Source organism: Acanthisitta chloris, unplaced genomic scaffold (assembly GCF_000695815.1).
Source record: "Acanthisitta chloris isolate BGI_N310 unplaced genomic scaffold, ASM69581v1 scaffold43105, whole genome shotgun sequence".
Classification (NCBI taxonomy): domain Eukaryota; kingdom Metazoa; phylum Chordata; class Aves; order Passeriformes; family Acanthisittidae; genus Acanthisitta; species Acanthisitta chloris.
Window position 1 is genome coordinate 336 of NW_008675035.1, and position 11,716 is coordinate 12,051.

The 11,716-nt window shown below is 47.0% G+C and overlaps 1 protein-coding gene across 1 annotated transcript; it reads right to left on the bottom strand.

Annotated features, from left to right (window-relative positions):
- Nucleotides 1–1,537: 1,537 nt before the first annotated feature.
- Nucleotides 1,538–9,122, bottom strand: RQCD1 (RCD1 required for cell differentiation1 homolog (S. pombe); the record flags this gene model as incomplete). Its single annotated transcript, XM_009075543.1, has 7 exons — nucleotides 1,538–1,907; nucleotides 2,586–2,677; nucleotides 4,881–4,979; nucleotides 5,431–5,540; nucleotides 6,327–6,436; nucleotides 7,743–7,858; nucleotides 8,923–9,122. Coding segments are annotated over 7 exons (896 nt in total), but the record flags the coding sequence as incomplete, so codon positions are not given.
- Nucleotides 9,123–11,716: the final 2,594 nt, after the last annotated feature.

The following is an 11,716-nucleotide window of genomic DNA, read 5'->3' on the forward strand; positions in this document are numbered from 1 at the left end:
GGCTCCGGGAGTAAAGCAAGAGAGCAGCATCCCCTCCCCCAAGCCCCTCTGCAGTACCTGCTTCTGGAGAGATGGGGTGCCACAGGGATGCAGCCAGCTCCCACTGGGAAAGGCCACTCTCCCCCGCTCACATCCCCAAGCTGGCACATTCCCAAGCTGGCACATCCCCTCCCGCTTCCTCCCGCCTGCGGTAAATCCCCTCCTCGCCGTTTGCCCTCCCCCAGAGACCAGACCCGGAGCCATCTGTGCTCGCTGGGGTTTTATTATTTATTAATCCAACTTACAAAAAAAAAAAATCAACCAAACAGAAGCATTTTCACACCCTGTCAAGGTCAGGGGGAAAAGGAGGGAAAAGAAGGCAATGGTTATAAAACAGGAACCCGAGGGCAAGGAAGAGGCTGTGCTCTACCCTTGTTATGCAAGGCTGCGCGCAGAGGAGGGAAGGGAAACGATGGGATTTAAGACACTGTTGGCACGACACTGCAGATGATCAGCAAAATGGGCTTACTCAAGGAGCGGGGAGAAATTAAGTAGCTGCCTAGGCTTGCCTGCAGCCAAGAGCAGGCAGAGAAGGCTCTACTGCAGGACAGCTCGGGAGCTCCTCGGCTGCTTCTGAGAGCTGCTGCAGCTGCATTAACCCCTTGGCACAAGGAAGGCAGGTAAGCTGCTGCTGGTGTGGCTTAATTGCGGTGGGGCCGAGGCAGACACCAAGGCGCATTTGAAAGCTGAAATGAATGCACCTGGCTGGCAGAGAGGAGCTGGAGAAGGGGGGAAAGGAGATGGGGGGGCAGGACTGCAGGGCGCCTGGCAGGCGGCAGCAGGTGCAGAAGGCGACATACCTGGAGCCTGCAGGCAGCAGGGGATCATCAGCCTGCCTGCCACAGGGTGGTCTGCCCACCACCACAGCACAAGTTCCCTCATGCGGAGCTGCGTTTAATGAGCCAGCCAGCAGCTCCCCTGGGCTAGATGGGAGGCCAGCACGCCATCAGCCCCCAGCCACCAGTTAGCTGCAGGAACGTGCTATTTACAGCACAAGAGCTTCTGCTGTCTTCTCCCTCCCCAGAGCCCTGAAAAGCAAGCTTATGACACGTGGATTCATCGCAAGTAATCCACCCCTCCTCTTAGGGCAAGCACCGTGGTGGCCTGGCTCCAGCCACAGCCTCCACACCGAAGGAAAGGAAAGAGAGAAGTTCACTGTGCCAGCCAGATTCAGAGCCAGGAGCAAGGATGTGCTGGCAGGGAAAAAAGCTGTCCCTGGGCTACCTGCAACTGAGTAGCAGTATTAAGAGGGGATAAAACAACTGGATCGGCTTTTATTCAGTTTCATCTAAATAGACATGTAAACAAGAAGTGACAAGGAACTGGCGGGACGTGGTGCGCACACCCCATGTCATGCACCACTCGGGCGGAGGCTGAGCTTGCTGGAGGAACAGACATCTGCACTACCTCCTGCCTGGAGGTGAGGAAAGAGATGCTAGATAAGCCTCCCGGAGAGATGGGGATCTCTACAGGTTGTTTTTATTGACTTTTTTTTTTTAAGCTGTAGCATCAGCATCTGCTGGTGTCGGGATCCTCAGAGGCATGCTGCACTGCCACAGAGCAGCCCTTTGGCTGGGTGGAATGGTCCAACAGCCGGCAGCCAGCTGGTGTGCCCAGTTTGTTGTGGAAGAGGTCACCTGTTCCTGGTTCTTTGTAAACCTGAGCTGTTTCTTCCCCAGTTCCCCACCTCCCCCAGCAGTCATTGCGGAGGAAGAGGGATGCCCCGTGGGTCAGTGACTTGACCCTCTTGCAGGTTCTTCACGAGCTGAGCCAGCCAGCGTTTTGTGGTGGTGTCATCCTTCAGGACCTGGGCGAAGGTGGTGTCCTTCAGCTGGTCAGGAAGGCACTGCCTGAGAGCTTCACGTGCCCTACATCAAGAGACAAGAAACGGGGCCCAACAAATAAACTCACAAGGGTAAGAGGGGAGCAAACCCTACTGGGGACACAGTATTCCTTTGCCTGGAGGTCTCCCAGGCAGAGCCAGCCATGGAAAGCATTGACCAGCAGCACCACAGCATGTGGTGCTTAGCCAGCCAGCACAGCTCCCACTCCTCACACTAGACCCCACTGAGCCAGCCCCTGTACTCTGACACCCATTGGTCAGGCAATGCGATGCCAGAACAGGTCGAGGCAACAAACACATACCCAGCAGCTTTGGGCAGAGCCTGCTGGTCAGCAGACGAGTTTGTATTCCCACAACTGAATTTCTTCTATTGGCTTCTACTGATAACAGCCAATGTGATGGAGAAGAGGGAGAGCATAGCGCATCTTCCACCTCTGGCCCTCCTCATACCTAGTTCAAGCTACATTTGAGCTCGGGCAGTTGTAACCTGCACAGCTTGAATCTGCACAAGCCCCAGTCACCATTTCTTCCGTGTACCATCAAAGCTCCTGGGACTAGCAAAAAACAATCAAAGCAAAAAACTCACCCACCTTCCGCACCAAGCTACAGCTGACAGACTTAGCACCTCAATTCCCCCCCCAAGAGGGCACTGTGCTTCCAAGGAAGCAGGAGAATCTCTTGCCCAAACTCCTAAAATGTTTACCTGGGGTTATCGGAAAGGCGAAGGTAGCAGCGGACAACGTGTTTCAGCAGCCGTGCCGACGGCTCCTTGGAGAGCTGCAGGACCATTTTACCCTGTTTGACAGAGGCCAGTGAGTGCCGCCAGTTAAAGTCTTTGTAAGAACAGCTTCACAATCAGCAGACTGGCAAAGACCATTAAATCACTCCTCTAGCTTCCAGCACAGCCTATTACCTTCCATCTAGATAACCCTGCATGGAGCCTGGCTCTGCTTGCCAAGATGCCTTTGAGAAGAGCAGCTTGCCATGGCTTGGAAATGATTCTCCCAGCATCTTGGGGAATGCTCATCTCACCTCTGTTTGGTTTTTACCTTACCAGGACTGCTTAGCGGTCCAACTCTTTGCGAGATTAAAGAGAACCTGGGATTTCCCCTCATGGAAGACAGCAAATGCATCCCAACCACTGTGATAAACTCAGGCTGAGTCACCTTATGAAGTGTGTTCCCAAGCTCTGCAACACTCCCTGTTCTCATCTGCACTGCCTTCATTTCAACACCCTTTTAAAACATTAGCAATAGCCTGGGAGACAAAGGACTGGGCTCACCCACACCATGTGTAGCAAGATTCACAGCTGGTCTTATCATGCACCCGAGACTTGTGTTTTCTCTTTCTGCTACATCCCTCATGAAGCTGTTCCAGGAAAGCAAAGCCAGTGCAGATTTCCCTGGCACAGCCTCCATTTGTCACACTATGCAGGACTTTGCACATGGCTGCACCTCGGAACGTACCCAGCCAAGTGAACAGGGCAGATGCCTTCTCATGCCGGCTCTGAAGGAATTTAACTGACTACTTGCTTGTATTTAGGAGTCAATCAATAACATTTGCCCAACAAATCACATTTTTTCCTGTAAACTATGTTGGCTAGCACCAACCATTAGCCAAAATCACCTGTATTTGGATACCCAGGTAGATAGCAATTAGCAGGTCTCCCTCATCTGCCCTTTTGCAAGCTTCCTGTTCCCAGCAATTCCCCAGGATACCAATACTTCTTTGAAATAAAGAACAGCAAGCTCAAGACAGCTGCTAGATGGGAAATACTAGCTTGCTCTTTAAAAAGCATCCAACACTTGTGTAACATCTTACTCAGTTATAAGCAGATATGGAAGTAAATCACCACCCTCGTGACACAGAAGTACACTATCCTGACTTTTGAAACAGAGAACAGAAGTGTCTATGAATATTTGTATCTTTCTCTCTAGCACTATGGAATATTAATCCTGTCAGTGCTTCACCCAAGTTCACAATCATTCATAGGTTGCTGTTTGTGGGTGAATTAGGAAGTAACATTTTCTTTACATTTGCAGAAACAGGCAGACAAATAAATCTTCCTCACAAAAGCATCAACGTTTAGCCAGAGAACCAGCACTGCTAAGCGCTTAACTTACTGCTGCATTTTCTTCTCCTGAGAGAGCTCTTTGAAAAGCAAACGCACACAGAAGCATAATGATAGCTATTCCAGGGCAGACATGTATTCCCCTTGGCCAGCTCAAAGATAAAGCTCAAATTGGGGCTACTACTCCTGGGATGAACAAATTATGAGTACCCAGACTCGTCCTTTACAGGGGACAGGGAATGGACAGAAGTTGTCTGTTCTCTCTGTGCTCCAACACAATTAGAGCATAAGCAGCAGCTAATAGGAGCCAGGCAGCAAACAGGAAACGCATGAAATTCCCTGGTCAAGGACACTGCAGATGCAAAAAGTTTCCATGGGTCCAGTAGGGGAACAGGACAAACACTGGGGGTTTCTGCATAGAAAACCCACAACTGACACCAAAAATCCAAAGCTGAAAATAGCTGTCAGCTGTGAGACTGTTACAAGGACAAATATTATATATGCTTGCCCTGATATTACTCCTCCACTCAACCTGCTTCTTTTTCATCCTGTTGTGAGAGACAGAGATGGGACATGGATCCATGGTCCAAACCATGCGACCATTCTTATGTAAATTACATCAATCCACATCCAACCAATAACCCTCAAAACTTTTTCTTCTCCGGAGAGATTTGCCTGGTTTATGTTGGGGACTTACTACAACATAAATAGTATATGTTCTCTTGACATGCAAACCAGACGTACACAAAGGAAACAGAAGCAGAGAGCTACAGTGTCACAAGCACTTAGCGCAAGAACAATTTGCCTCCCTCACCCTGTGCTCCAGCCAGACTGCAGTAAAGTAGCTGCTGAAGAAGCTGTTTGCTACAGCATAATGTTTTGTTTTTAAAACATAAACCCAAGTGTTTTAGAAACAAATCATCTTACCAGTATCATGGCAACATGGGAAAACCGCTCGTAAGTCTGACAGATGTATGCCAGTCCTGTGTCATCCAGGAGAATTTTCTGAAGAATAAATGTAGCAACCTAGAATGGGGAAAAAATGAGAAAACAAAGCGTGTAAACAACTCATCTCCCCTGAAAAGGGACAGCCTTTGTACTGTGTTCTTTTCAAGGCAGTCCCAGAGCTGAAAGGCCTTTCAGCAGGCAGCAAATGCTTTACTCAGTGAAAGTTAAAAGCCAAAGGAAAATGCAGGGCAGTACACAATGGTTGGTATCTCTGGCTAAAGAAAGAGATGGACACAAAGCAGAGTGTACAAGATACCTGGATGCAGGTTGCATAAGACAGAAACTACTGCCAGGCTGCTTAGGACAGTCTCAAGTTTTGGTCTGTTTGTTTTCTGAGGAGGTAAAAACTCCACCCAGAGCTGTCCCAGCATTTGCAGTAGGAAAGAAGCCAACTCTGTCGTTACTGGCTGCCAGGTTAGTTAGAAAGAAACAACAGTAAGTCTTTATTAAGACCAAAAAAAAAACGTACCGTTTTAGAGAGCTCACTGCCAGACTCCATAATGCGTAAGCACAGGGGGATAATTTCTGTTGTCAATAAGAAATTTATCACCTCTTGCTCATCGGTTTTCACCAAGGCTCCTTGAAGGAAAAACAAAGCCCAAAATCAATAAATGATGAACTGTTGCAAAAAAAAAATAAAAAATCTCACCTTTCAAAGAGGGCCTGTGCTCTGCCCTCCCCAGGAATCATTCGGTCTGAATGGCAGGCAGGGCAACTGTCATCCTAAATATGCTGCAGCACTTGGCTGGAGAAATCATTTTGGCAGCAGACAAGTAACTGAGCTGGGCTTGGGGGCTGTTTGTTTTTCAAAAAGGAGATGCATTCTTGGCTCTCCCTCAGTAGTAACACAAACACAAGAGGACCATGCCACCCACAGCAACCTCTGGGAGGAAGAAATGCATTTTAAGACCCTCTTACTTTGTGCATTGAGATATAAATGTTTTGGTAAGAAAGAAGAAAAAACCAAACGGGCTAAGGGGAAGACAGGGCAAATACACCCAAGTCAACCAATGACAGAAACCCAAAGAAAGCCCAGTCTGCACCCACTCACCCCAGTATCTAGCTGGCAGGATTATGGATTAAGGCACAAGTCTGCAGGTGCTTGTACTCACAGAAACATACTTTTGGAATGTATTTAGACTTCAGTGAGGTTTATTAGTGAAAAGCCCAGCTCCTAAACACTAAGAGGAACCCGACTCCACAACTGATGGAAAAGGAGCAGCTTCCCCTCTTAATACTACAGGACTCAGAAAATCCTAATAAAAAGAGCCCTCTGACTCTGGTCATGCAGCGCCCTATGCCCACAGCATGAACTGTTCTAACTCACTAAGAAACCAGTGCTCCAGCATTAGTCTGGCAGCTTACCAATCACTCCAAGGCTTGTGAGCCGCAGGTACTCAAAGGGACGTGTCTTGCTTACTGTGTGCAGGAAGGGATACAGGAAGAGAGGAATATGAGCTGCCAGAAAAGCTGACCTGTAGGAAAGGGAGAACACTAAACATGAGCAACAAGGACAACAAAGTGAGCACACAATCCAGCATTACCACACAGAGCTTCAGACTATTCCTGATGGAAGCCATTGCCGCTGCTCCTCAAAAGTAGCTAACAGTTTGTTCTCTGATGGAAAGGTATGAGGTAAATTCAGCACTGGGCACAGCAGAAATCCCAACTCCTGATCTGTAACATACCTGCATCACTGCTTCCAGCTGACCAGGGACAGAGCACACCCTGCTGTTTTTACCTCTTCCTGCCACCCAGACCCTCTGCTTTGTACATTCACTGCTGCATTTCACCCTGCAGGATCCCAGTGGCAAGGACAGTCAGTCACAATCCCTGTGCAAAGCCTCTGCATGACAGAAATCCAGACTGGCTGAACTCTAAGCATTACCACAATTTAAATGTGCACAGACACCTCTCCCCAGAGAGTCCTCACATTGACTTCTGGCAGCAGTGAAAAATACAGACTGCAGGGAGAAACCTGGAGATTGTTCAGCTAGCAGAGGGAAGCCCTCCTGCACAATCATCCAACATTTTCCTCCATTCTCAAACTTCAAATGCGAAGGTGAGTGGTGTAAGATTACTCCATTTATTTGGGTATCATCTCATGGAAGGTTGCTGTTTAACACTGCTTTGCAGCAGCTGAAAAACAACTTCAGCTATGCTGCTTCTCAGCAGGATCAGAAGCATGAGATCATGCACCTCTTGAGTAGCTTTCTTCTGAGTTTTAGCTACTGATTTTGGCTGAACCAACATCACCTTTTTCCCTGCTGACATGGGCTGGGCACAGATTGAGAAAACCTGAAGTCAGACACTGGCTGAGGACTCCGGAAATGGCTCTGCTATTGCTCCCTTGCCTCACTTGATCTCTGGGAAGGACAGTCCTGTTCATTCCACACTTTTGACAGCTGATAACTGTAAGCTGCTTGTCTAAATAACTGTAAGCTCATTAAAACAAGGATCCTGCACACAGAACTCAACACAAAGGTACCCTTAGCTCTGGCTGACCTCCCAGGAGCTGCCACAACCCAATGTTTTGGGCATTTGCAACATCTCAGGACAATCCAGGGAATGCAATGCATTTAGGACCACTACAAATCTGTCATCCTGATAATCCATACAAACAAGTGAAAGCAGCAGGCAGCTGCCTATCTTTCAGCTCTGTTGTCTGTTCCAATTGTCTTAGTTAAAAAAGACATAGGAGCTTATGGGCTTCTGGAGTCAAACACACAGGCTGAACTGTCACCACCACCTCAGAAAACTCAAGCACTTGGAAGGGCTTACCTCGTTTCAGGATGTGATGCAACACACTGTAGCAGAGCTAAAGCATTGCAGACCCTGTTGGATTGATGGGCTGTCAAAGTTGGAGGGTTGATTGATGGATAAATATTTACAATTTCCTAAAAAATAACAGATGAAGAAAAGTTAAAGGAGAAAGATATTAAAAGACCACACCAAAGCACTTGCCCAGCAAGGAACTGTGATGACAGTCTGCTTTCACCAAGCAGCACTTTGAAGTTATAAAGCAGTCACTACGCTGCCCAGGCAAGGGCAGAGCTGGGTCAGAGTAGATTTGACAAGGAGTCACAGGAATGCATTCAAACCTTAATTTCAGTCAAAAAAGAGTTCATTTGGTTTCCTGTCTCTTTACTACTGTAGACTGTTTTGAACTTCTAGATCGAAGAGGAGTGTTGTTCCTGTGCCTACAGGCAGAGCACACCCACTCCACTCGTACTGGAGCAGCTGCTACTCTTCTAACTCAGCACAGGGGAAGCAGCTGAGGGGAAAAAAATCCAATTCAGAAATCTGCCTGCTTCCAGCTAGAGCTCCCTTCTAATTTTCTTTGCTTGTCAGGGTCACTCAGTCAACAGTTTGACACTGCCAACGCTGCACTCTATTCTTCCTTTCTCCAGAAGCAATGACGAGAGATAGCCAGACATCAGCTGTAGTTTGTCCAAAGACAAACTGAGCTGCTCAGTGAAACGCAAGCATCTTCCCCTGCAAGGATATCTGGACTAGTGAGCACCATTCCCATGCTGCCTTTCCAGTAGGCCCCCTGCAAGGGCAACCTTCTGACCAGAAAGTGCTCAAGCTCATGCACAACCAATCAAATCAGAGATCTTAGGAGCAAGACTCTTGTGGTTCTGCATCGACACTGTATGAAAATAAGCAGAACAGGATCCACAGGGAGTTCATACATCCAAGAACTTGCCTCTTCCCCTCCCAACTATATAAGCTGTCTCATTAGAAATCTCAGTCTACACACACATCACATTGCTAATGATGATTAACAGCAAATGAGCTTCCCAAATCTGCTCCCCTCACCACATGATCCAACATGGATCATACTCCCAGCAATGGCAACAGGAGATCCCACCAGTGCCTTCACAGATCTGCCCCACGGACACACAAGCTGTTGCTTGTTGCTGCACCAGGGAATACAGACAGTGACAGTCTGGCCCACCTGAAGGAGTGCTGCGATCGTGCCAAACGAGTGCCACAGCATCGGCGCGAGGTCAGGCACAGACTCGCGCTTCTTGCTCAGCTCCAGCAGTGCGTTCTCCCGTGTCTCAGGGCTGGACAGCTCATTGATCCATTGGTAGATCTTTTCACGGTCCACCTGAGCCAGCGCTGTTGGCACAGGCTGGGAGGGAGACAAAGAAACTTCAGTCCGAACATTTTATCCAATTCTCACCCAAACCCTTCACACATCTGTTGTATTGGCAAAAAAGCACTCAAACGCCTGAGTTGGAGCAGGAACTATAGCTTCATTAAGATGCTCTGGATATGGATCTATCCCTTCCTTAGGTCAGCCTTATTATTCTACCTCTTTGAAACACGAAGGCTTTACTTTCTGGCCTGACTCATTAAGATAAGTCTCTCTTAATCCACTTGTCAAGTAGTACCTTATACTTCATTCAGCAGTGTAAAAGCCACATTGCTGCCTGTGCCAGCAGAGCTCCCAGGGAGTGACACATACTTCAGCCAGCTGTCATCTGCTCCACCTGCATTCCACACACATTCATTTCATACTTCAAGTGCAAGCTTCCACAAATTCAAAGTATGGCAGATGCTACCTTTTTCTCTCTGAAAACACCTTGGAAACTGCCAGTGGGATTCACCCAATGCATATGAGAAAAATACTCATACCTATACTAGAAAGATTCTCACTACTCCAACATCAGCATGACACCAGCCACAGCCAGTGATACCTGCTGTTAGCATGGCTCATACTCACCCCGCTACCTTGTCTACAGGCATGGAGCTAAAAGGGATTTTTTCAAGAATGGTTTTGTGCAGATCTGTGGACAATTTGATTCCTGTTCAAAATAAACCCAGAGAAAGGCAGATCTGTGTTCATAGTCAAGACATATTTTTCTAGTGTTGTTTCAAGGAAAAGGGGGAAGGAAAAAGGAACTGTAGCAGTTTCTGTGAAGAAGGCAAGGCACAAATCTTTTCAATGAAAGTCTGTCTCCTGCCCCTGCTGGCACAAGCAGCACTCAATGCCAACAGATGTTCCAAAGGCTTCCTGAGCTGCTAATTTGGCAATTCGGATACAAAACTCTGAGGAAGACAAACAGCATCAGTAATAACTCCTGTATGAACACTCCCAAAAGCCAGTTGAGAACCTTTTCAAACACTCTACTGCAGGGGTTACTGTTGAAGCACAGCCCAGCCCTGTCAGTACACTGCTGCTCCTGCCCTGCATCCCCTGGCACACGGTGATCCTGGCTGGGAACATGACTGTATTTCTTTCTTTCGTTTTGGAGACCCAGGCTGAAACTCTTCATGCTCTCACCACAACAGATGTGAGCAGTGCTACCACTGCTCATCACTGAGACACACAAGAGAATAAAAAGGAATTCAGGAATTGAAAGTGGCTGGAACCAAAATTGAAACCATATGGCAGAGGCAGTTCCAGAACGGCAGGAGGGATCAAGAAAGACTTCTTAACCTTTGGCAGACACTGCCAGAGCTTTTCTGCCTCTATTTCTGCAAAAGTTTCCCTCCTCTCTTCATCCCCATATTATACCCATAGTCACATCCAAAGAGATTCTCCCCCAGCTGTGGGATTTCTCTCTCCCCAGCCACTTTCATCATATTACTTAAATCTTTATAAGCCAAGGCAGTGTTACCAATCCCTACACTCTAGGGCTCAAATACCTTTATAGCTGTTCAACTTTGTTCCTATCCTCTTTTTGCTCATCTACTCAATTTTTAACTTTTTTTTCCAGAATCTCATGCTAAATTAGTAACCCTGACAAATTGACTGTGCCCTCACAGCTGTGTGTGCAATTCCAATGGCAACTTCTAAACTGAAGCTCAGAAAAAGAGGGAGAATGAACAGAGCTCATTTGTTTTTATTTAGGATGGTGGAGCGACAAGCAGTGTAGCAATAATGTTGTGATAATTGTGTTATCTAAACCTTCCATCTATTTTTCTAGACTCACTGGAAGTTTCAGTTCCTGTAAGCTTAAATACATCGACCCTTTAAAAGCACAATCATGTGCTTGTGATCCCAAGAGAACACTAAGTAGATTTTCCACACAATTAAGTTTATGATGTCTAATATCTGCCTTAGCCAGAATAAACTGCTTTTCGCAAGCTCTACAGTTGTGCCTTTCATTTTAGCTTAAATGGAAAGACATATTTTTTTTCCTAGTTTTCTATTTCATTGTTGTTCCTCCTTCTTCCTCTAAGACCCAAAATTCTGGGGAACCTTGACACCCATGCAAATGCTGCAAGCTCCAATACAGAATCCTGCCAGGCAGACTTTGCTTTGCACACAGCAAAAGCAAAGCTTACCAACAGTAACACAGGACAAACTAGCCTGCATCATGAAAGATCTTGTAACACCTTCCTCAAGAGAAAAGACCTCACCTCAAACATCCATGCCTGATTACAGCTCCAACAATCGCATAAGGAACTGACTTAAGCAAATGGCTTTCTCTTCCTAAATGAGCTCTTCAGCCAAAACAAAGCATGGACTAACATGTGCTTTTTTAACTATTTTGAAAGATCATCCACTCAAAAACACCAAAGTGAACGCTGAACTTCCCTATCAGCAAATTAGTTGATTGGACTTGGGTTTTCAGTGCCTTACTGCTAGTTAGAGCTATATTTATTGGTTTCAGTCTGTCCTCAAGCCTCGAGCACTCTGTGATGTCTTCTGAAGTGCCAGCTCTGCCATCAGCATCAGTGTATGGAGACCAACGCTCTGGCTCACCACAGCTTTATCACGACAATGTTCACAACAC